This window comes from Tuber melanosporum (assembly GCF_000151645.1).
Source record: "Tuber melanosporum whole genome shotgun sequence assembly, scaffold_30, strain Mel28".
Lineage (NCBI taxonomy): Eukaryota > Fungi > Ascomycota > Pezizomycetes > Pezizales > Tuberaceae > Tuber > Tuber melanosporum.
This window is the reverse complement of record NW_003298975.1, coordinates 691492-715419: the sequence shown is the minus strand read 5'-3', so window position 1 is coordinate 715419 and position 23928 is coordinate 691492. Positions and strand designations below refer to the sequence as shown.

General features: G+C 48.3%; 5 protein-coding genes; 3 read left to right on the top strand and 2 right to left on the bottom strand.

Annotated features, from left to right (window-relative positions):
• Positions 1-350: 350 nt before the first annotated feature.
• GSTUM_00006988001 (uncharacterized protein) lies at positions 351-1524 on the top strand (the record flags this gene model as incomplete). XM_002839083.2 has 2 exons in its annotated part: positions 351-523; positions 624-1524. The coding sequence occupies 2 exons, from the start codon at positions 351-353 to the stop codon at positions 709-711; spliced, it is 261 nt and encodes an 86-aa protein (XP_002839129.1). The 3' UTR covers positions 712-1524.
• Positions 1525-5239: 3715 nt separating this feature from the next.
• GSTUM_00006987001 (uncharacterized protein) lies at positions 5240-8634 on the top strand. XM_002839082.2 has 7 exons: positions 5240-5435; positions 5498-5963; positions 6022-6161; positions 6245-6336; positions 6408-6820; positions 6889-6944; positions 7005-8634. The coding sequence occupies exons 1-7, from the start codon at positions 5394-5396 to the stop codon at positions 8514-8516; spliced, it is 2721 nt and encodes a 906-aa protein (XP_002839128.1). The 5' UTR covers positions 5240-5393; the 3' UTR covers positions 8517-8634.
• Positions 8635-16977: 8343 nt separating this feature from the next.
• On the bottom strand, positions 16978-18449 carry GSTUM_00006986001 (uncharacterized protein; the record flags this gene model as incomplete). The annotated part of the gene is made up of 4 exons (XM_002839081.1): positions 16978-17453; positions 17509-17848; positions 17910-18046; positions 18143-18449. The coding sequence occupies 4 exons, from the start codon at positions 18447-18449 to the stop codon at positions 16978-16980; spliced, it is 1260 nt and encodes a 419-aa protein (XP_002839127.1).
• A 770-nt stretch (positions 18450-19219) lies between these two features.
• Positions 19220-20544, top strand: GSTUM_00006985001 (uncharacterized protein). XM_002839080.2 has 5 exons: positions 19220-19338; positions 19411-19595; positions 19702-19868; positions 19979-20230; positions 20328-20544. Exons 1-5 carry the CDS (start codon positions 19315-19317, stop codon positions 20447-20449), a joined length of 750 nt encoding a protein of 249 aa, XP_002839126.1. The 5' UTR covers positions 19220-19314; the 3' UTR covers positions 20450-20544.
• A 901-nt stretch (positions 20545-21445) lies between these two features.
• Positions 21446-22993, bottom strand: GSTUM_00006984001 (uncharacterized protein; the record flags this gene model as incomplete). XM_002839079.2 has 2 exons in its annotated part: positions 22558-22993; positions 21446-22105 (listed from the first exon to the last, which is right to left on the bottom strand). The coding sequence occupies exons 1-2, from the start codon at positions 22735-22737 to the stop codon at positions 21446-21448; spliced, it is 840 nt and encodes a 279-aa protein (XP_002839125.1). The 5' UTR covers positions 22738-22993.
• Between the last annotated feature and the right edge of the window lie 935 nt (positions 22994-23928).

Genomic DNA, 23928 nt, shown 5'->3' with positions numbered 1-23928 from the left:
TCTATCGTGCCATTTCCACAGACTGCCATTTCCACAGACTGCAATCCAGGATGTGTAAATAGAGTCTATTATGAGGGCACACTTGTCGGTGGACCGAAGCGATTGATCAGCGAAAACCCCCAACAAAGGAATCCAGAACAATAGTCCCATGAAAGAGCTCCTTCAGCTTTGAGGTTGACTCCACCCTCTTTCGCCAAGGATCGTGAGATTTAGCTGAGAGAGAAAGAAAGAAAGAAAGAAAGAACTTGGCTGAAGCACGTGTGTCTCTGTTGGCTAGCCAGCGTTTCCTTTTTCCACGCCCCAAACTCAATAGTTACGTATTAATGCCCAAAGGCTTCCGATGCCCAAATATGGCCATCGTCGGCAGCTCATCAATTTCTTCTTCAACCATCTCGGCAATCACCGAAAATCTGGGATACAAGCAAGCACAACGGAAGAAGAGAATACCGTGTGATCTGATACGACCGCATTCAAAGGCCTATCGCAAATTGGGAGAAAGAGAGGGGAGAACAAATGGGGAGAGGTAAAGCCCATCGACTCTCAGAGCTTTCATCTAAAAATCAACATAAAGCCCTCCCCCCTTCGATTCCTCGAGTTGCTGGGATACTGATAAATGGGAGAAGGCAAAGCTGTATCGATACCGTATTTGAAGGGATCTGTTATTGCGCGGCACTACCGGCAGCGCCCTTGTCGATGCTCCTGTCTGGGTGACGACGATGAGCACGCCAATTAGGATTGCTTGGGAGATCTTCTACGAATGTTTCGAGGTAAACTAAAAGACTCAATAAACTATTGCCGGGGAGAGAGAGTAGCATCGCGAAACCAACTGTGGAGATAACTCCCCTTGGCCAAGTGCGGTGGACCTCGAATCCTAGTCAGTCAAACAGATGCTTTCGTCACTCTTCACCTTCACACAGTACTTGAGTACTGGTGCACGAGCACAGCCCCCCCGCAAAAGCTTGGGTAGTCGTGGAAGCCCTGAGAAAACTCTTGTGCAACCCACGGAAGCCCGACCGAGCTCTCTATTCTCCCATGCATTCCGAGTGAGAAACCCCGGAACAATCTGCCGTGGACAGCAACTTCTTCCTTCCCTCCTTCCCTCCTTCCCGCTTTGCAGCAACCGCAGCGGAACTTCAACTTCAATCGCTACACTACAGGCAATGTTAAAAGTAAAGACAAAAAGGGGCTACGAAGAAGCAAACCTTACGTCAGAAGTGCCAGAAAATTCGAATTCCCTCTACAAATCAGGGCAAAGCAGCTCGTCCGAAATCACTAAATATCCCTCAAGACCTTCCTTCCTCCTATCTATCCGGGTCACGAATTTCGGTCGCTTGAAACGGAAGTGGTGGTGATCCGAAACGGTGCCAGCCTAGGTGGGCCGTGCTGTAGCGCCGCCTTACAGGCATTGTCTACTTGTACGCTGCTCGGCACTGTTCCCAAAAGTGTCTCTTTTTCGCATAGTGAGCGAGCGCTTTTTGCCGGGAGCTTATGGAATCTAAGGCAGGGTAAGGGGAGAGCTTCTGGCGATAGTATGCGCAGTTATTGTGTCTCGCCCCATCCGGTTTGACTGGGGCCGAGGTGTACGAGTGGTGTTTTCGTGGTCCCCTCCTTGTACTGTCCGGTACTATACCGTATCTTTGGGACCATTTTTGGCGGGGGTGAGTAAGTCTTATAACCTGGCTCAAGAGATATAATATTATACCGGAATGGGCGTTTTTCTTAGTTCTGCGACAGAGTAGCATATGGTAGCGCCAACCTCACCCTTATTTTATGCGATTGCCATAGCCGATATGATATCAAAGGAATGTGCCCTAGTACGGGTTAGCTGGTGGTATGGCTCTCACTCACTCACCCAGGAGACAGACCAATTGGGCTACTTAAACATCGTGGGAACCTTAGGATGAAGGGTAACCTTTCAGGAGTCCAGCATTGTTACGAAATCGCCCTTCCTTTCCTCCCTCCACCGAGTCGGTGACTGAGAGTTAACAAATCCCTCCCCCCATTCTTGCCACAATTGTTTAACAACTTGTGACATTCACTGACCCTCTCCTAATAACCCATCTAAACCACCGATACGGCAACTCCCCAAGAAAATGCCGAGCCATCAGTGCAGAGCCCAGCCTAGTCCAACCTGGTTCGAGCCCACTTACCAATCTTACCACCAATATACCCTGTCGATCATCCACGTTACTTTTTCTGCCCTCTCCATCCCCACTCCTACTTGCCAAGCCCATAGGGCAGAGAAGCTCCACCGGGAGGGAGGAAGAAGAGAAATTCTTATTCACGCATCATCACTCGCCGAGCCCCTCAACACATCCAAGACACGGACCGGTGGACGTATTCGAATACGGGGCACAGCATGAAGTGCGATGTCTTAGGTTCTATCACGGAACGAAGGTTCCAAGAGGAGGGAAGCTAGACATCGCCCGTTCCACGACATAGTATCGAGGTTTAGCACCACATGTTCTGAAGTGAAACATTCAGACAGGAAAACCACCATTGGTCATAAATCACTCGTGCTCTCTACGGGCAAACGCCTCAAGCCCGGAATGACGAAAACTTCTACTCGTTCTGGAAATGGAAACTTTTTAAGCCGCGGCTTGACCTGCGTGGAGAGGTTCTGTTTCTTGTCATCTACGAATTCTTTTCCGTGCGTCCCGTACTGGTTTAAGGCGGTTTGGCCAGCTCACTGCCGTTGGGTACCAGCTTCCGACAGCCGTATTGCGCGATTTTGAGTGCTCTCCTCTCTGGGGGGATTTTCAAAATTGTTGTTCAGCTTAGGACTCTTTTGTTCCGCCATCACTGTGAGTTTGACCCCCCCTCTCTGGAACCAGGTTTGGGATTACTCGCCGGATAGTTTATTTTTGCTGTATTGATGTATGTTCTGGGCGGGGTGCCATACTGTAGGATGATATAGGTTTGTCCATTCGTTCGGATGGATGGGGAGAGTGGAAGAGAGAGAGGGGAGGTACTTACTCATGTAGAATCACTCGCTGTTCAATTTAGCCCGCTGTTGCTTGTGTGGCGCATGTTTTTTTATTTTATTAATATTACCATACCTTACCATACTATTATAGTACGGTATTGTTATATGATAGAATTCTCGATGGAAAATATGATACCAACCGATTGTCTATCATAGTGACACTCCTTCTAACTCCCATATCAAGTGCTATATGGACAGAACCCCCATGGATATCGAGGGGTAGTCTAAATCGGGCTGGAGCCTGGCTGACCAATTAACTTCCAGTGCTGTCTGTGATTCGCGACAACATCTCAGAAGCATAGAAGGGGAGTTTAGACGGTAGTATCAAATACACCTGCCGAAATGGCTATATTCACTTACCATTAATATGCTCAAGCTTGATGGCCATCCTGGTGGACGTTTGTTATTCGGTGTGTGTGTGTATAATGCGGTGCTCTAGAACGCAATACTGCACGATCCACCTTCACAAATCACCGGTGTGGGAGGCTTCCCCTAACACTCCCTATAGGAGGGTGGTGTGCTAAAATAGACTGCTCTGACGACGGCATAATGTGACCGCGAGCATGCAATACAGTATTGGTAAAAGGTGGTGAAGCTACGCCTGAGTAATATTGAAAGGAAATAATGATATACCGGTATTGGTGGTTCAATGAAATTTATTGTAGCTGACAGCTGACTGACTGTTGGAGTGACTTGCTGGGCCGGCACGCAGTGCCGTACGTGCCCCTACTCGGGTATCGTATCACAGCATTTTGTCTGAGGGCTATGATAACTAAAACAACTCCACACCTCCGTCTATCTCGCAGTATGATATATATCTGGAAAGTGCCACCCGCGCACCGTGGCATTTAATTAGCTGATAGCTAGGGGGGTTAGCCAGATGACGAGAACCTCGACAGATAAATGAAAACAACTGCCACCGGCGTCGTGCGAGTGTTAAGGGTTTCGTGAGGACATTAACTTCTCTGGGAATGAAAAGCGTGACATAGGGGATCAACTTATTGAGTTTGAGATTACTTACTGTCAATACCCGTAATGTCGAAACATTCTTTTTTAAAAAAAGAACTGCTATTGCATGCCACCAAAAGTTAGCCCACTTGGTTGGGTTTGCGATAGCAGTTCTTTGTACTGTACAAGTACAAACGCCTCGACACTACGAGTGTGGTATAGTTCCTCTTTGCTCGCGGTGCTCGAGCACAATGAACGCCAAGCCCTGTTATCATATCAGGAAAAGCACTTGAAGTGCCCGATATTATTAGACCCTCAATCGCGTTGAGTGCTATGACTACATATTTCTTGGCGGCTCGTCGCGTCTCCCCACATCCTTCCCCAGATCTCGTTGTGGCATATCGCATCCAATGCTACCACCGCCACCACCAGCGCAACTACGTACTGCTGGTAACCAACTCTCCCTCATTTCGTTCTCTTTCGTGAAACTAATAAGCTGTGGGAACAAGAAATTATAGAAAGTTTAATAAAAAATGTCGCAGAAACGGCCGGCCTCGAACCCACCGCCTGGTCCGGGACAACCGTCGAGTCGGCTTCGAACACTGAGGACTACTGCTACTAACGAAGCTTTGAGTGTTGCTGGTTCTCCTTCCGTTGCAGGTGGTGGTGTGAAGAGTTCAGGTTCTGGTAACCGTGTTGGGTCTTCTGCGAGGAAATCGTCTGCTACTACTTCGGTTAAGGGTTCTGGATTGGGACTTAATGGAGGTGGGAAGCCTGTATCTACGAGTGGGAATGCTACGGGGGAGCTTGCTGGTAGCAAAAGGGGTGCTCAGGTTGGTGCAGGACCGTCTCGGGCCGTTCGACCAACTCCTAGTGAGGCTGTGGGTAGTTTGGATGAGAGCAGTGCTACCATAGACTCGGATGAAGACGATGAGGATGGCGTTGATTGGGAGGATGTGGATTTGGGCCCGCAAGGTGTGTTTTGTTATAGCCTGCTCATTCATATTGCTATGACAGTTAACATATTACTCTGTAGCAATAACCAACTTTCTATCTTCCGCACAGAGTGAAAAACCCATGCCAGCGCCACTATCCCTCACCCTCGGCGGGGAAGGCGAAAAGCCTGCACGCACGGTACGAACGATAACCCCAGTCGAACGTAGAATTAGGTGGGAAGCACATAAAATGCACTTGTTATGCCTTCTCCACCACGTCTCATTACGGAATCGCTGGTGTAGTAGCCTGGAGGTACAGGTAACATCCGCCCACTCAATTGGTTTGCATATGTTGTACTTTTCTCAACACATTTGGTGAACAGAAAAATCTCTTACCACTGGTGAAGTCGAGTATCCGCCGGCTTCTGATTGACAACCCCAAGGACCAACCATTCCGCCGCTCGCAACTTTTCTTGGAGGGGCTAAAAGCTTTATCTGAGAACTGGGTAGAAGAGTTCCGAGTAATGAGGGCAGGACTGAGCAAGTGTCGGTGGGATGGGCCGGAGGTTCTTTCTATCCTGTTGCCGCTGCTGCTTGTATTCAGGGCGCTAATGTGTATAACAATTAGAACTTTATACACAAAGGCGGTGACCCTCCACTGGGTTACGAGCAATTCGTAATAGTCTCTAGATTGCGCAAAGGGTCCAGGGATATCGGCGCGCAGTTGTTCTGCGCAATGCTCCGGTCAATAGGAGTAATTTGTCGGCTCGTCTGCTCCCTCCAAGCACTCCCATTCACATTCTCCAGCCACGAGCCTCCCATGAAAATTCTGGCGGATGCTACTACAGGTCCGGGAAGGGGAATTGGCTACATTAGTAAAACTTGGCTTCGGAATTGTAGGCAGAACGATTACGGAACTAGACACGATGAGCCTGGCTGGCCGGTGTATTGGGTGGAGGCTTGGAGCGTTGGAGGGCAGAAGTGGATAGCTGTAGACCCGTTTGCCACAAAAACTGTTGGGAAACCGAGCGTTATCGAGCCACCAGTACAGGTTCCGGGGAATTTGATGAGTTATGTTGTAGGATTCGAAGACGGTTAGTTCTGATTTGTGGGTCTTGTGGGGTCTCTTCAATGTACTGATTGGGTATACAGACGGCGATTGCACTGACGTGACAAGACGCTACGCACAAGCATTAATCACAAAAACTCGCAAAGTCCGAGTCACTGGAACTCCTGCTGGGGAAGCCTGGTGGGATAAAGTTATGGCCATACTCGCGACAGGTGCACATCCTGTGAGTTTCTTTCTTTCAATTCATCCATTAACATTTGGATTGGCTTAGTGCGCTTACAATATATCCACCCGTTGAAAATTCAGGGTCGACAGCAACTAGAACAGATCGAACTCACTAACAAGGCGGTTCACGAACCTATCCCAAAAAGCCTCAAGGATCTCAAGGGACATCCATTGTACTTCCGCTCCGCTCCCCTTCCTATCCATCATCACCACTTCCATAACCAACAATACTAACGCCAGACAGATACGTCCTCGAACGCCACCTGAAACGTGACGAATCCCTCAAGGTGCTCCGAAAGTGTAGCACACTAACAACTGGGTCTGGCGATAATATAAAGACAGAACCTATATACCGCCGTGAGGATGTGATAAAGCTCCGCTCGCTTGAAAACTGGACACGTCTCGGCCGGACTGTGAGACCGGAGGAAGAATCCAAACCCGTAAAGTATGTGAAAGCTGTTCGTCTACCTAGTACCAAACTTCGCAATGCGAGGAGCAGTAATGCAGAACCAGAGATGAACGGTCTGTATGCGGAGTCTCAAACAGAGCTTTACGTTCCGGGGCCGTTGGTGAATGGGAAGCTGGTCAAGAACAAGTTTGGGAATATCGACTTGTTTGTGGAGTCGATGTTGCCGGAAGGGGCGGTGCATTTGCCTCGTATGTCAATCGCTCTCTCCGTATCTGTGAAGGGGGAGGGATGCTAATGGGTGGACCTGGTTGGATAGAGAGAAATGTCGATAAAGCCGCGAGACTTGTGGGCGTTGACTTCGCTCCGGCTATTGTAACTTCCTCCTCACCCCATCTAAATACCTTTGCTACGGTAATTAATTGGTGGAAATAGACAGACTTCGAGTACCGTTATGGTCATGCGTACCCTGTCGCTACTGGCATTGTAGTCGCTAAGGAATACAAAGAAGCTGTACAAGCGGTGCATGAGGGGTTAGTTGAAGCCCAAGACGAAAAGGCGGCTAGAAATCGTGATATAAAAGCACTCCGTATGTGGCGACGCTTTATTACGAAGATACGCATCTTAGATCATGTCAATCGGATACCAGAAGAGCAGGAAGGCACTCGCCATCCGATGACTATGATGGCGAATAATCAGAGCAAAGCTGTTGAAGCAGGAGTCGTAGAGGTTGTCGAAGCGGACGAAGAGGAATTTGGTGGTTTTCGTGGTGGATTCAACTCTATGTCTGAGGAATCGGAGTCTCCCATCGCTAGAAAGCCGACTAAGAAACATCAGAGTCTTAGACAGCTGTGCAAAAACCTCCGTGCTTTACCTTCAGCTTCTACTACTAAGACCACTGCTAAGAAAACAGCAAAGTCTAAGCCTAAGTCTACCACTTCTAAAGCTAAACCCGGCGCGAGGAAACCCCGTGGACGAAAAGCCATTACCGAGTCAGACGAAGAGGAAACAGAAAAAAGTGAAGATTCCGATACAGATTCCTCCGGGGCTCAACGCCGCAATTATAGATCTCACAAATTCAGTTTCAAATATCATTTTGATGCTGACTCCAGCGACGACGACACTGCTACTAGTGGTGGTGGAGGCGGTTTCCTACGGCGACAGGAAAGCAAAGTCGCATCTCGTAGAAGTACTCGACTGGCTGCCGCCGCTAAGGGAGCTACACCCGTGAAGTATACTCTCGACGAGGATGACGACGAGGATGAACTAGAGTTGGAGTTGGAGGAGCAGCAGCAGCAACAAGAGAAAATGATGCAGAAGAAGAGAGCAAGTGGTGGCTTTCTTATTGAATCTGACAGCTCCCTTAGCGAACTTAGCGATGAACCAAGTGATCTCCTAACTGAAGCTGAATACGAAGCGTTGATCGGGGGTGAAGCCATCGAGTCTAATCCTGGCCTCAAACACGAGGATTGCGATTCTGGTGGTTTCTTCGCGGAGGCGTCGGAGACACAGGGCGACGATGAGGACAAAGGTGGCAATGATGTCGAATTGAGAGGTACAGTGGACGTGCTCGATACGCTTCACGATAGTTGTAATGTCCAGGGCTTGGATAAAGCGGACTACGTTATGCGTGGAGCTGGTCCAATCGCTGATGACGGGACTGTGGATACCGCCAAAACTGTTAAGAAAACGGCAGACATTGGCAGCGACAGCTATAGTGACAATAGTATTGCTGTTGAGAAATACCTTCTAGCCGGAAATGAAGCGGGGGGAGCTGAGGTTGTTATGGCTGCTGCTGCTGATGCTTTGCTGGACACAATGGCCGGAATTGAGAAGGTGCATCACAAGGAACGAATCCCGAGTGGTGGTAATTCGAGTTCAATGCTACTGGTATCTGAAGGTCCGGGGGTTGAGGAAAATACAGATTTAGATCAGTGTAACTATTAGTATATAGGTATTTTCTTTTCTGTTCTTTCCTTCTCTTCAGATTACTATTTCATGTCTTTCGGATGTACAAGTTTCTTCTCGAGGTTTCTTCTTCAACTAGATCTTGTCAAATTTCTGGTTGACTAGAATTTCTAGCACATACACACCCCCTTTCTTTCCTTCCTTCCATGCCTATGCTTATCTGTAAAAACGAGTGACTTGCCGTACTGCAAAGATACAAACCCGGATACTACCCTATTCACCAAAACTCAAAATAACCAAACATATCACCCACCCCACTTCTAATCCCCATAAAGCTTTCATACTCCCCGCACCTTGACCGCCAACTCCACCCCTCAAATCCCCCGCCAGGCAAACAAATCCCGGAATCCGCAGCGAGCAGATTAGGTCGTGCTTTCAGCGTGCGCTACTGTACCCCGTCCTGTGTGCTCGTGCTGTACGAGTGTCCTCGGCTGTGGGACTTAAGTCTTCTTCATTTGAGGGGATTTTTGCGTTAGGTGGGCTGATTTGGAGCGCTGTTGGGGTGCGGTTGTGGGAGGTGGAGAGTATGGTATTAGAGCGGAGGGGAGGGGGAGATATAAGCGCTTTGTTCTTTGTGGTTTTTTTCGTTTTATTTTGTGATGGGTGATGGGTTAGCAGTTAGTGAAGCTATTTGTTGTGGCGGTAGTGGTGGTCATTCGGAGTTTTGGGCTGTTTTGGTGGTGGTGATGTTCGTTATTTTCTGGGGAGTTCGGCTGTGGCACCGGTGCTGGGAGGGGGCTTTGGGTCACGAATAGGAGGGAATCTTTCTCGGGCGCAAGGTGCGCTATGATACACTGACTTTACCGCAGAGTTTGGGTGGGGGGAAAACTCCATTTTTTTCCTCAGGTGTTGGAACAGTAGTCAACCATTCTTAGAATCTAGGTACAGTGAGTGACAATACATGATTTAGATTGCAAATGAGAGGAAGAAGCCTTTAGAAACGGCCGAAACGTCTTGCCCAGAATAGTCAATAGGCTATCAGCAAGCTAGAGCGATTGATATGACCCGAACCCGATCTAGAATTATATGCACAATTCGTACCACAACCGCCACCCCATATCCTTCTTAGTATCAGCCTTATTCCTCAGTAAATAATTTCGGCACGGCCTTCTCAAACCCCATTCTCTGCCAAATCCCACCAATTCTCTCAACCAACCTTACGAAGCTATCATCATGGATAGCATTGATAATGAACTCCTCCATTTGGGCAAAATCTTCCTCCTCGCGGGCCCGTTCTTCGTCAATATTAATGAGCTGCCTCTTCTTTTGCTTGTGCTCATTTCTGTCCTCACTGTCATCCACCCCTTTCCCCCGTTTACTCCCCACTAAGGTATCATCTCTTGTAGAGGCAGCATTGAATTTACTGCCAGAGCGCGGGAGATGGTTGGGAATGTTCCTTTCCTCGGGGATAGGGGACTGGAGGGACAACCTATCCTCTTGCTTGGGATTGTTATCGTGGGGAAGGTTCGACATGTCTCGGCAAATAGCGTTAAGATAGGCCGGGACAGTTTTTTTGCTGCTTAAACCCTCGTCGTTAGCTTGACGGAATACTCCGTGATTTGGTCCGTGGGTCTGTATAGGGTGGGGAATGTAGCCGGCAGATGTCTGTGCCCGCGATGGGGCCCTTAAAGTCCCTATAGGAGTTGGTTGTGGCAGGGGCGGAAGAGCGCTTGCCAGACTGCTTCTCCCACTGCTTGAAACCGGTACTGCGGAGATTTTTGGTTGCTCACTATTGCTTAGACCTGGCGGAGGTCTTGGGGGTGGAAGATCTTGAACCTTGTCGGGGATATGATACGGTTCTGGCGGACTCGAGGAATAGGTGTTAGTGGAGCTTGTATGAGAGCTTTCAGGGGGCCGTTTGAGCTCTTCGTGCCTGGTCGGTGTCCTAGAATCGGCCTTACTTTGGTTAATGCCAAAGAGTGACTGTGATTGTTGCATCTCTTTGGGTGGCAGAATTGGAGGATACCCAAAAGGCGTGGCTGTGACAGTGCTATCAGACGAAGTGGAACTAGGAAGGCTGGTGGATGGGGTCCTTGGAGGCGAACGTTGGCTGGGGTTGTGATCTGGTGTCGGATGAAAAACAGGAGCAAATATTGGACGCACTACCGGAGCAGAAGGTCCCTTTGAAATTTGTTCTGTGGCGTCTTGGGGGGCCGGTGGGGGCTTCACCAAGCAATTTACCTTTTCTAGACTCGCTACAGCAGATTGGTAGTCTTCTTCCAAGACAAACTTGATCTGAAAGCGACGCATCTATATTCTTTTAGGAGGACAAATCGCTAAGTAATAGATGGAATAAGCTATACTCACTTTTTCTTGGTGGAGATACTTAATAGCCAGCACTGGTGAACGCCCAATCGCAATTAAAGCGGGTTGAGGATCTTGAAAGAAATTCCCACTAGGGATAGTCTTTTGCACTAGAGCGGTCAATTCAATATCCTCCTATCCACCCTCATATATTAGAGCTCTCCATGGGAAGTCAAGAAGGATCAACTTGCCAACGTCTGGGCTCCCCAAAATATCTTCATCCTCGTTTGTGAGCCTAAATGGTCAAACACATCCCCGGGCTGGCTGGTTTGAAGTACGAGATAGATGTTGTCCCTTTGGGCAAAATGTGACCAAGGGGACTGGGTTCGGCTCGAAATTGATGTAACGGAGTAGGAGTATTTGCATATTGGCCAACAAGGTAGGACTAGAGGAGGGGCAGGAAGTTGAGAATGTGTAGACTGGGAAAGGGATGGCTTTCCCGGAGGCATTTTGGGATGATGATACTGGGAAAACAAACAATTCCGGAAGGATTTCCTAAAATGTTTCGTTTTGAGCGGTCTGTTTTTATGTTTCCTTCCAGTTGGAGGGGGATGTTTCTATGAGATAGAGGAGTGCGTACTCACACAAACGGCCGCCCCTGGAATTGTGCACAACACAAGTGTTGCACCGAAAATTAAAAATAAATAAAAATTTGATTGCACTCAGAGTTTTTGAACTGATAGCGTTTTGAATTATCTACTAGATGGGCTTACTGGTTAATTGTCACTTGGCTGTCCAGATGATGCATGATAGCTTATGAACTTCTGGCAACATAAATATTATGATAATTTATACCTCACCATTTTGGACCCCTGCGTTTTGGGATCTCTCCAAAGGATTTGCGTAGTCGGGTAAGTTAAGCCCCAAGTTCCGCTCACTAGCATTCAAAGGTTTCCACTCTCCTACCTTGATAAATTTTACCCTTCCCCTCATACCTACCTCTGACAACAGCAAGCCCACCACCCAACACCTACCCTAAAGGATCACGACCCGAGAGGAATTCTTGGGGGTCTAAAGGTTTCACTATGCTTCCTACTGTCCTCCTTTTCACTTCTCTCTTCCTCTCCACCATATCGTGTTGGGGTGTTTTTCGCTCTCGAGTTCCACCCTCTTCCACATCTGATGTTTGGATTAAATCCCTAGGATATGATTCATCTCTCAATGGTGGCGCAGAGGATTTCGCCCCCTTATTTGAAATCGACGAGGCTTATGAGACAGCATTGGCCGAATTGGGCAGACTTTCATCAAGGTCTTCCTGCCACAAAATTGCCTCCGAGTCTCTACTAGGGGACTGTAAATCAATAAGGATTGACAGCGAAGAAGACGAGAACTCGAGAATCTTGTTTGGCGTGCAATTGGCTGCCTGCGAATTTGAGGTTGATGGTCTCGAATTTCCCTTCGAATGTCGAAGATTTGAGGGAGTGAGGGATAAGAGAGTTCGTAGTGCTAAAAAGTGCCTCCGGAAGTTGGCTCAGAAATCCCAATGGTGGACTTCATACAGCAACAACCGCGCAAACGGCTTTTCTATGTGCTCTGCTGCTAGGCGTGAGGTCGAAAGGGGTATTTATGAAATCAATGGCGATCGAATATGTCTCTGAGGGGCTAACTGTCTTGGCAGAAGAAATGATCAATGTTCATAGAAACATTACCAAAACCCATAAATCACTGTTTGCAGTTATTGAGGTGTCACTCAAAGATGCCTGGAGAGCGGCTAAAGTGCAAACCGAGGCGACTGCTAAACTTAAAACCTTTATAGAGGAACTAGTGGAGGATCACAAAGGAGCAAAGATAGATTTAGCCGAAGATTCAACCAAAATGGCGGATACCATGAGCGGTAACTTAGAAAGGCTATATGAGAGGGGGCAAGCTGCGGTTAATCAACTCGAATCGGTGAGTCTTACTATGTTTGTCTGAACCTGCCTATACTAACTTTGCGGATCAGTCAATCAACAAAGTTCGAATTGCCACAGACCAGCAGGTCAACCTAGTAGACCAGGTAAAGTCGGCAAATTCCGAAAGCATTCAACGATGGGACTTACAATTCACGGATGTAGACCTTTGATTCGATTTCTAGTAAAATGGTTAGTCACATATGTTCCAATAGACCGGCAAATGAGGCCATTTTCGCCATCGGGGTTCTCTTCTAACCCTTATGTTCCAAACAGGAAAAGTCTTTAGAGAAATTCAGAGAGCTCGATTTTCTCGCAGAGAATCATGTCATGGTGGGCTTGGCCCTATAGAGATCACTATTATATTAAAGTCTAATCCATGGCATACATTAGAAATTTGACGCAATTTTAGGCATCTATGGAGAGCTCGCTGGTGCTCATCAAACTCTAACGGAGTCCTCAGAGAAGCTAGTCCAAATAATGGAGAATGTTACAGAGACCCTCGCAGATATGGACGAAAAAGTTCGATCGTGGGAAGAGAGAATTAGCAAATTGGGACACTCGGCTCGGATACCACTTGCTTCTTTCCTTCTCGGGGGGGTGATACTTGGGAGAGGCTGGGGCGGACTAAGCTCCGTACTTGTTGTCACTGGTAAGTCTGGGACTAGAAATTGCTCGGAATCACTATTGATCAGTGTTTGGGTTGTAGGCGGATGTTTTATCCTTCTGAACACTTTTCAATGGAGAGACTTCATATACACCCAGAGGTTCGAGGTGTTTTCTGCGCTGTGGCCAGCTGTATCTCAAAAGCCTTTCTATATCTTATATTTTACTTCGGGACTCTTTCTGAGCGCTTGCTGTGGTATCGCCTTCATTTTGTATCGACGTGCGGCATCTACTAAGCTCTTGCTCGGATGAGCGGCATGCACTTAAGGACACTAATCGCCTTAGTGGTTTTCTTCCTTTCCATTTTGCTTTGCTTGTCCTCTTTCTTTGCCACCTCGCTTTTGCGTTTTTAGGAATTTTTTCGCTACATGTTTAGGAAGAAATCAAAGGTCCGGGGCTGGGAATCCGCATGAGGGCTGCGTACTTCTAGTGCTTGGAGTTTGGGAAATAGTGGTGTGCTTGCTTGTTGGAGGGAGTTTGCTTGGAATACTTAATATCTTAGATAGTTTTTCTTGTCGTTTGCTAAATTGAATTGAATTGAAAATCCATGGAAATGGTAATCTAGCGGATGGTAGTGGGTTTTTAGAAGGAGTAGAACAGGGTGGAGTATGATCCGTAACAAGTAGGAAGGCCAACGCTCGAATCGCGCTCAGACTCCGTAGGAATGATCATTGGCACGAGTGATCTTTCGTGAGATTACTCGTAGTTATAGCACAAATCTTGTTGGGCATAATATGTCGTATCATACGCAGAAGGAGGTTTATTGCTCAGTCACTGCTATACGGATTGTCGTGGTGGAGTAGGTTTCTTATGTCCTCTGAAGACTTCCGAAAAAAACACCCTAAGGAAATGATCATCGTTTTATCTTTGAACAAAACAACCAATCTACTTTGTCCCACTGTTACTCTTATCTCCTCCCCTCCCCCTCCTTCGTGTCCCCACCTCTGCTGATGTCATTCCTTGCACTTTTCTTCCCACAGCCTCAATTACCAGTTCCTCAACACGATTCATACCTTTTACAAATCCCATTGTAGACACTGAATTCCCTCAGCTACCACCCCCGGTTCTAACATCTCACTGCGTTTACTCCGTACCTTATTTAACAAATCCATCCATCCAACCAGAAGCAAGCGCCTATCCAGAAGGTAAATGATATAAGGAGGCTGATTAGCCCTTGGATGCCAAGTCACGCGTTAATCCACTCAAGGAATACGAAGAAACATGCGTAGAGTGTAGCTACACAAGTAAGGCTATTGGCATTGCGCCTCGAATAGAGGGGGAAGTAAGCGGTAGGAGATACATTACACGAGTGAGTATTCATGACTACACTTGCTTCAAAATCTCCAACCCTAAAAGAGCAGACAAGATTTTAACGGAAAGAGTGTATGATACGAGACGGTATCTGCAAGATATATACAGTCTTATATCATACGCCAAAGCGCTGTAGCTATTAAACTATCTAACCTTCCCCCCCACCCCCACCCCCCCCAAAAAAGGAATTGCTTTTCTTCGCTTTAGTGGAAAAATGGCTCACAAGTTATTCACGTCAATTTCCCCAACGCTGGGGGTGAGTACTTTGCCGCTTCATCGGTACATGTGATAATACCCTTTGCCGGGGGATTGTTTCCCCCCACCGCCTTGGGGGATTTGATAACTGTTCTTGAGAATCGAAAGCGGAAACGTTGGGAGGGCTTAGATAGTGCCGCAGCGCTGGGAGTGACTGAGGCCGTGGCTGTTTTTTCATTTGGTATGATAATATGATATCATACTTGCACCAAAGGGGTAGACAGATTTTAAGGATTGTAGGGTTTTTGTCGCTCCGATTAGATAGGGTAGGGGAAGGCTATGAGACCCTTGAAATATCATAATAATATTATCATAATAATATTATTATGATATTATGATACCATATCAGTATCAGTACGAGTACAACCGTAAAATACCTAACTACTTTCGTTATAGCCGCCCCTCCACTATATCCTTCTTCTAGTACCCTTCACCTTCATGATTCCGCATGGAAAACCATTTCTCCTCTTTGATTGCGATTTTCATGTTGGGTACAACTATTTAGAGTGTATAGTGTATGGGGATCTACACTAGGTGGCGCACAGAGCGGTCATTCAACTACTATGATGTATGTAATGGCGGTGAAGATAGAAATACCGCATGTGAGCACAGAGGCTGTTGACGCATATGCTCGTTTGCTGCTCAATTGATAACAATTTATACAAATGCCCCGAAAGCTCCCCAGAATTATAGCAGTCACATCGGATCGCTCGGAAGCCTGAAGATATCTGCAGTCCGGACAGGCCAGGCCAGATGAGACCGGGAAGCCGGACTGGCCGCTTGCGAACACTGGACAGAGGTGAGCTCAGCCACGCGGAAAGTCAGCCCGACGGGGTTACCGAAGGCGAGTCCAACAAGGGTGCGGAAAGCAAGTCCCACAACGGCACCGGAAGCCAGTCCAGTGGGAATACGGAAAGCCACTCATGTGGAATTGGTGGATCGACCGAGACACATATCTTCCGCGTGGAGGGCAATATTCTGAAGATGGCGAATGTAGGACATCAGAGATTAATGCAGAGTTATCTGAGTATCGACAGTTTGTTAGGATATTAGGGGAATCAAGACGTCCATCGAGAAATTGCGAGGTGAATTCAAGGAGTCGGCTGCCAAAACTGATGGAACTTTGGGGTCAATCAGATCGCAGGTTAACCTTATAGTAACCGCGGTAGTCAGAGGAGGAACTGAAAGTATTTCCTAAGTTCCCCTTCTACGAATAGTTTACATGTAAATTGCTAACATATATTTATAGCTACTTGGGTTCCTCATAAGAGACAAGTTGAAGGCACAACCTCAACAACCATCCCCGCCGTCCCGTTACCAAGAGGAATGGGAGGAACAAGTTGCGAAGCTCGCGAGTAAACCCAAGGTGGAAGCCAACATGGAAAGGAAGGACACAGGTGCAGGGCGGACCGGGAAAAGATAAAGGCACCTCAGGTCTCGCGCAGTTGGAGAACCAGATTCCAGCTGTTGGAGGTGGCAGACTTAGGTGCGTTTGGCACTTTTCTTGTGCATATGTGGCGGGATGTGTTATGACTTGGAGCGCAAAGAGGGCCTTTTCGACCCTGGGGAGAATGCCTCTTCCTTAATCAGATTGCTTTTTATATTTTTATTTTATTGTAGAATAGGGGTGGCTTGGGTGCCAAATTCCTTCACCCCCCCCGGTTTCACACTTTTAGTTCATAAGTGACGCTCTTAATTGGTAGACACTAGGCAGATCTTAGTATCAATCTGGTACAGTATTCTGACTGTGACCTCACTAATTGAAAAACTGTGACCCCTAGGGACAACGCAACGCTTCCGTAGGTACGAGTAGATCCGGGGGTCTGTCAAGAGTGCAATACGGTAGTTTACTAGAGAATGCCTTCTAGGGAGGACTATAATGAGCTGGCTTTTATCTTATTATGCAATCTCTCGATGTGATAGTGTACAGATCTATATATTTATGCTCGGACATCACCAGGTTCTCGATTACCTCCACGACCTCTGCCACCCTCTCACGAACCACAAACTCTCGCTCACTCTGCGGGTGCCCACCAGCCGGGCTCATCCAGCTTCGGCGTACCTTCATTATCGTCCTTGACACCCTCGGCAGTACCCTCCTTCTTGGTAATGTGTCCTAAAAGCCCTCGTTTCCCAACGACCTTTGCTCTCTCAATCATCGCCTCTTCTTCCTTGAGCATCTCTTTGGCCCTCTGCTCCTCGCCCCGGAATTTCCACTGCTCCTTCCTGACGGCTCGTTCTCGGTCTCGGAGGGCTTGTTCACGCCGTTCACGCTCTTTCCGCCCCTTCTCTTCTTCTAGGTCCTCCGGAAGAGTCGCCAGGTGATCCTGAATAACCTTGCCGCGGATGTTATCTGGCGCGGTGATGTATCGAACGTCTACTAGGATTGAGTCCGGAAGTGTTTCGAGGGTGGTGTGGCGGGACAAGGTGGTGGTGGACCTTAGTAGCTTTTTGAGATCGTTTTCACGGAGGGGTTCGGAAATTTTCATATCTAATGATGATTAGCTGGGGCCTTGCAAACTAGCAGTAGAGATCGGGGTACCTACGAGAGATGTATTCTCTATACATTTTTTCCTTGTCTTTGTCAGGCACTTTGCTGGCTTTCATCTCTGATGACTTCTTCCATTTTCTCTTGAATTCGGGCCAGTACAACTTGGCACTTGCATTTCCTTTTAGGAATTCCCAGAAGGGTATTCTGGGGTCCTGCTTCTTAGTCTTCTCCTTCTCGATCTTTAGTTCTGCGATACGCTCTCGGCACCAGTTTATGAAGACCCCTTTTCGTGCCCTTGTTGTGTTTATTAGGACGTAGCGAGAGTCTTCCACGATTCGGGGCATTTCTTTCTCCCAAGTGCTGTACGGGTTGACCTTGTATTCGGCCAACATCTCCTGGAAAGTGTTAGATGATTGTTCCAAAGTTATTGAATCAAACTAGTAGGGGTTTATGCACCTTGAACAAATAAATGTTGTCCTCGTCGGTCATTTCCTCGCCTTCATCAAGGTCCTCCTCATCAAAGCCATATTCCTGAGCTATAGCCTCTAATTGCCAGGCCACATCGTCCTCCGTAAACTCCACTGGCCCCTGTTCTGAAGTCTTCACCCTTTTTTGAGCATATTCTTCATCTCCCTCGTCCTCCTCTTCCTCCTCCTCTTCGTCTTCTTCCTGCTCTTGGAGTGTAACACTTGCCCTATCTAGAGAGCCACCTCTCCCTTCCTCCATTTTAAGCGCAGCCGCCGCAGCCACCGCAACCGAAGCAACCCGTCTCCTCTCCTCTTGCTCGGACCTGACCTCATTTCCACTCCCGCCCTCAAGCGTCGCGGCCTCCTTGCTTTTGCCCTTCTTCCGCTCCTTCGGTTGGTCTTCTTCCGGGGGCATCGCATCAATCGCAGCCTGGACGTCCTCCGGAGCTTTCCATAGCGAAGCCTTAGTCGTAGTGTTATGAACAAACTTCCTCCCCTTCTTCGTAGTAACAAGAACCCATGGTACCATGCCTGGTATCTCCCGCCTAATCACTTTCGTTAGACCCAAGCAGCTAACAAAAAAAAAATCACAAGGAATTCTACTTCGACTTTGGTCTGTCCGGCTTCTCCTGTAGCTTTTGCTGGCGATGACGCGGGTTTTGGTTCCGTTTGTCAAACCGCCCGCCCCTCCCCATTCCACCACCGCCGCGTCCGTAGCCATATTGGTGGGGTGGGAGCTGTTGCGGGGGAAATTGTCTGGGGAATGGCTGCTGAGGAACTTGAGGGGGGAAGCTCCCAGAATAAGGGGTTGTTGCTCCATTGAATACCGGAAAAGGACCTGGGCTTGGAGCGAATGGGGGGGCTGCCGATGGCGCGATGGGGCGAGTGTATGTAGAAGTTTTTGTGGCGGCATTATAGTAGTAAGTATGGCCTACATTTCGGTCAGACATGTTTGCTGTGAACTGTAGAAGGAGAACCAACCTGTCGGAGCTTTGTGTTCTGTCCAACCCGGAGCGAGTGGCGGAGGTCTTGTTGGTGCTCCGAAGGATGCGGGAGCTGGAGGACGGTTCGGAAGATTAAAGGAAGCCATGTTACGGACCAGCTGTCGCAAGATCAGGGACGGCAAAGTCCCAGTAATAAGAGGCAGAAGATGGGATCACCGGTTACTGTGGCTGGTGGAGATTTGAACACTTCGAAGTTGCGCATGAGACATTCTAAGTGTCTTGGCGTCATTCGTCGTCGAATTGCAGGTCCATCCGTTGAAACCTCGACAGCAACCCAGCAACGCGAGTGTCCATCCCCCACCCCCGCCAACTAGCATCTCCTTCAACCAACTTCATCCCTTCCATCAATCTCACAACACATCTTATATCCTATCTTGAACCTCATCCGAGATGTCTAGGCGTTATGATTCTAGGGTTGGATTATGCTCCTCCTTTATTTCCTTTGCTATTGATAAACTATCGACGCTGACTAAACTCTCTGACCAGACAACCATCTTCTCCCCCGAAGGTCGTCTTTACCAAGTGGAATACGCTCTAGAGGCCATTTCTCATGCCGGAACCGCTCTAGGAGTCTTAGCGAAAGATGGAATTGTTCTTGCTGCAGAGAGAAAGGTTACAAGCAAGCTATTGGAACAGGATACAAGTGCGGAGAAGCTGTACATCCTGAACGAGTCAGTAGTTTCGAACTTCTCTCCCTTGTCTATCATCCACCGGATTTATTTTCGAACTATGGGGAAGGCTAGGATCTAACAGGGAGATGGATTTTGATGAGTACAGTAACATGATCTGCGCAGTAGCTGGAATGACGGCAGATGCAAACATTTTGATTAACTACGCTCGACAAGCTGCACAAAACTACCTTCTCACCTATAACGAAGATATCCCATGTGAGCAACTTGTTAGGAGGTTATGTGATCTGAAGCAAGGCTACACCCAACATGGCGGTAAGTCAGTTTCAACAAAAACAAAACCCCGCAGGGGTGAATAAATAGATACGAGAAAAACCCGCCCCCACATTTGAAACTGATGTTTTGTTTTTTGTTTTACAACGCAGGCCTACGCCCGTTCGGTGTCTCTTTCATCTACGCAGGTTACGACTCACAACGTGAATTCCAGCTCTACCAATCCAATCCTTCCGGCAATTACGGTGGTTGGAAAGCCACTTCTGTTGGTGCCAATAATGCCTCTGCCCAGAGTCTATTGAAGCAAGATTACAAGGAAGATTGCGATCTGAAAGAAGCTTGCGCAATTGCTGTCAAGGTGCTGAGCAAGACAATGGACAGCACTACCTTGAGCAACGAGAAGAGTACGTTTCCGGCCTTTCTCCGGGTCCCTGTGGGAGGAGCATTTGCGTTTATAATTGCATGTCGGTGCTCGGGCGCTAATGGTACTCTTAATAACAGTCGAATTCGCAACGGTTGGCAAGACAGAGAGTGGGAAGGTGCACCACCACTTGTGGAGCGCGGAAGAGATACAGTCCCTGCTCCGGGAGCATGGCCTGGCGAAGGAGGAGGCGGATGACTAGCACGGTAGATGGTTTATTTAGAAACAGAAGTCAAGGGAGTTCCCGAATACCGAGCCATTGAAAGTTAATGCAAAAAAGCAAATAATCCTTTTTTTCTCTCGTCATTCTTAGCGATATATTAACCAAAGATAATTGGTGCGCTGTACGTGAGTTCACTAATTCACCGCGCAGTTGCTGTAGGGGGCAAAGGTACGGGCTGTGTGAACTATCACTTTGTCGACATACTCTCCTTCACACCCCCATCCCTTCCTCTTACCTTTCCCGTCATGATGCCCTTACTGCTGTGCCTCGCTGCCTTCACCTTGCTCCATGCCTTCACCTTTCTGGCGGACTATCGGCGATACGTGTTTGTTGTGGCTCCGTGGATAATAGCTTGATCGGGTTTTATTACATGTGGGGGAGGCAATAAAGTGGTAGCTTTTCCCCACCACAGCTACCCAACCAACCAACCAGTCGCCCCTTACACAATAGGCAGTTACCGTAACAAAACAAAATAAAGGATCATATACTCAAGTATGGTAGTACCAGTACGGTACCATAGCACGGTAGGCTGTGTATTGCTAAGCAATACCCCTGCGTGTTCTATTATATTCCTATTCCAGAGTGTCATCCTGAGACACACAAACTCACACTCAGTTAGCTGCAGCAGCATGGGAATCACCGTACGATACGGTACCAGTTAATGCGCAAAATTCAATGCAACCATGGTTTGAATTTCGTCACGTCACTTTACTTTTCTTGTAAGATACATTAATCCAGGTTATGGGGAGAAGGCACTAGGCTAAATGATAATGACTGTGCGACAGGCATTACTAATGGGGAGGTAAATGGTTAGTTAGTTAGATAGATAGATACAGTGCAGATGAACGACAGGTAAACTTTCTGGCCACACCTCCAAGTCCCCCCATGGTTCTGCCTTGAACCCCCAACAGGCTGGATAGGTTGGATATTACCAATCCGACGCTCGACACATAGGGATTCGCAAGCCACTTGATATCAATTCCTACTTCCAATTAGGTAGAGTGGCGTGACGCGGGGGTGAATTCCCCCCTCAGCAGCCAACTTTTCGAAGTGTCTCTTAAGCCCCAAAACCATTGCTCTGGGCGGATCATACCTGACCACCCTTCCTCTCCCCCAACACGCCACCCCACTACCACCAACCTTCCTCTTCCCTTCCCCTTGCCCATCATTCCCCCACCTTGCCATCAGTCTCCTAGCAATACTCCTGACCCCTTCCCTCCTCCCTTCTTCCCACACAACCTTATTCAAGACCAGCCCACACCCAACCGCCTCCTCAAGGCTCAGCCTCTCAACGACCCACCTCCTCAACCTATCCTTAACCCTCTCCCTCTCAAGATCCTTCGCCCTGCCCGCCAGCGCCGGTGCAATCCCACCGCACCGGTACATCACGCCGCGCTCCTGGAGCGCGGGGAGGCTCGGCCGGGTGAGAAAGTGATGCTTCAATCTGATCCCAAGCAGTGCACGGGAGAGGACGCGCTGCGTGTGCTGGCGGCGGGTCAGGTATATTTGCGCGTCGCGGAGGAGCGGGAGGGAGGGGCGGTGTTGGAGGGAGGCTGCAAGAGTCGCTTTGGCGCGGTGGAGCCGGATCTTGTGTAGGAGGGGGTCCGTGGATAGGGCGCGGAGGCGGTGGGTTGTCTGGGGCCGGTAATTGTTAGCAGTTTTTTTTTTTTTTGACAACTGTAGCGTAAAGTAGAGAGGCGAGTGGCAGTGGTAGTAAGGGTAAGTGAGGGGTATGTGGATGCGGGAGGGGGTCAGTTTGTTAGCCAGATAGTTAGGTGGGTAGGTACAGTAGATAGGATGAAATGATCACTCGTTCCCCCCTTCCCCCCCTCTCTCTTGTTTTGATCCGGTCCAATGCTGCACAGAGTTCTATCGTGTCTCCGGTGCCCTAAAGTCTAGCTGGCTAGCTAGCTGTCCATCATCTCCCTACCTACCCACCTACCCACCTACAGACATAGCTACCACAGCTACGTATCACAGCCACTTCATTGCACCTCATCCCGCATCCACTCATCCCAACGAAAAGATATAGTAGAAAAATCCGGGAAAAGGAAAGGTAGAGAGAAAAAAAAGAAAGTAGTAATCACCTTCCCCAGAGCCCCCAACTCCGGCACATCCAAGAATTCACAAACCGTAAGAATGATTTCGTCCGGAAGCGTGTCCAACGAAACCCTTTCCTTTTCCTGCAGCAGCGTCTCTCGCGGCTGCTGTTGCTGCTCGCCATCGTCGTCGTTATCGGTTTCCAAACCCGCAACTGAAGCCGACATCGCTTCAAACGGCATTAAGCACGCTACAGGTACTCACGTTCCCGGTGGAACTGGTGGATGTAGTAGCGGTGGAGGCAGTGGTGGCGTCCTTACAGTTGGGACAGCGAAGCAGCGGGATGGGAAGGAAAAAAAAAAAAAGAACCCTGTCTGGCGGTGAGTGGGTTTGTTAAGGCGGATTGATCGTTATGGAGATACCGGTAATGTAAATTTAGGAGGTGCGAGCACCGTGCCTTAGATTGTTGTAGGTTAAGTCAAGTTATAGTTGATGGTGACGGGGTTAAGCCAAGCCTGGCTCTTGGTCAGTTGGGGCTTTGATTAGTTAATGGTGGCTAGGCAACGATCGTGTGGTGGTCAAGTGTTTAGCATATGTTAATCTGATTCTGATCATGTCAGGTTATGTTATTAGGGGTTGCGTGACCAGTTTCCGCACCATGCGACCCAGTGCGGCGCAATGCTACAGTTGACGCCTAGAACTGGGGTACTCGAGTATATCTCCACCATAGTGACTTGTATAACTTAGGTGACAGTTGGATAACGGGAGGAAGAACTCACACGATAACGTTCTCCAGAGCTCCTTCAACAGCAAGCAAAAGCCCCTCTTTCTGATTCCATAGGTTACGTTACCTTACTCGCTCCTCGATCGGTGAAACGCTGCCCGTTGCCATTAATTTACTCGAGTAGACTACCGTGCGCGTCCAGCGGCAGCCCCCAGAACAAGCAACAGCAGCATTTAGCACAAGCAGTGCTCAGTAATACCCTACACATACGTAATATCCTTAACCCTCTCATGCCTAGCAGATGACGACAGCAACAATCTGAAACACCAATCAACCGCGAAACCACATCTGGTTACCGCTGCCTTTCGCTACCGGAGCTTTCCTTACTCACGCGATGACAAAACAAATGTATATATAAAAAAGGTAGTAAACAAAAAATATTTAAAATACGAAAACAATGGAAACAAATATTCATAGACCCATCACTCGACTTATCGACTACCACTTGCCAACTATAATGTACAGTGAAGCGGGTCACCGAGCTCCCCCCCACCACCTTCAACTTCACTCGATATAAAATAAATTCAATCCACCCAACCACGAGCATACTCGATGGACCAATAACTACATTTCTTCATGCATCTCCCAATCACTTCCTCCCCAGCTTGGTGGGGGCAATCTTCGCGGAACGCTA

Bases quoted from the DNA above. Each gene is read 5' to 3' on its own strand.
- GSTUM_00006987001 (XM_002839082.2), top strand. From the start codon at position 5,394: ATGAGGGCAGGACTGAGCAAGTGTCGGTGGGATGGGCCGGAG. The intron at 5,964-6,021 runs GTTAGTTCTGAT...TTGGGTATACAG, and splicing joins TGTTGTAGGATTCGAAGACG to ACGGCGATTGCACTGACGTG. The intron at 6,337-6,407 runs GTACTTCCGCTC...AACGCCAGACAG, and splicing joins GATCTCAAGGGACATCCATT to ATACGTCCTCGAACGCCACC.
- GSTUM_00006985001 (XM_002839080.2), top strand. From the start codon at position 19,315: ATGTCTAGGCGTTATGATTCTAGG. The intron at 19,339-19,410 runs GTTGGATTATGC...CTCTCTGACCAG, and splicing joins CTAGGCGTTATGATTCTAGG to ACAACCATCTTCTCCCCCGA. The intron at 20,231-20,327 runs GTACGTTTCCGG...TCTTAATAACAG, and splicing joins TACCTTGAGCAACGAGAAGA to TCGAATTCGCAACGGTTGGC.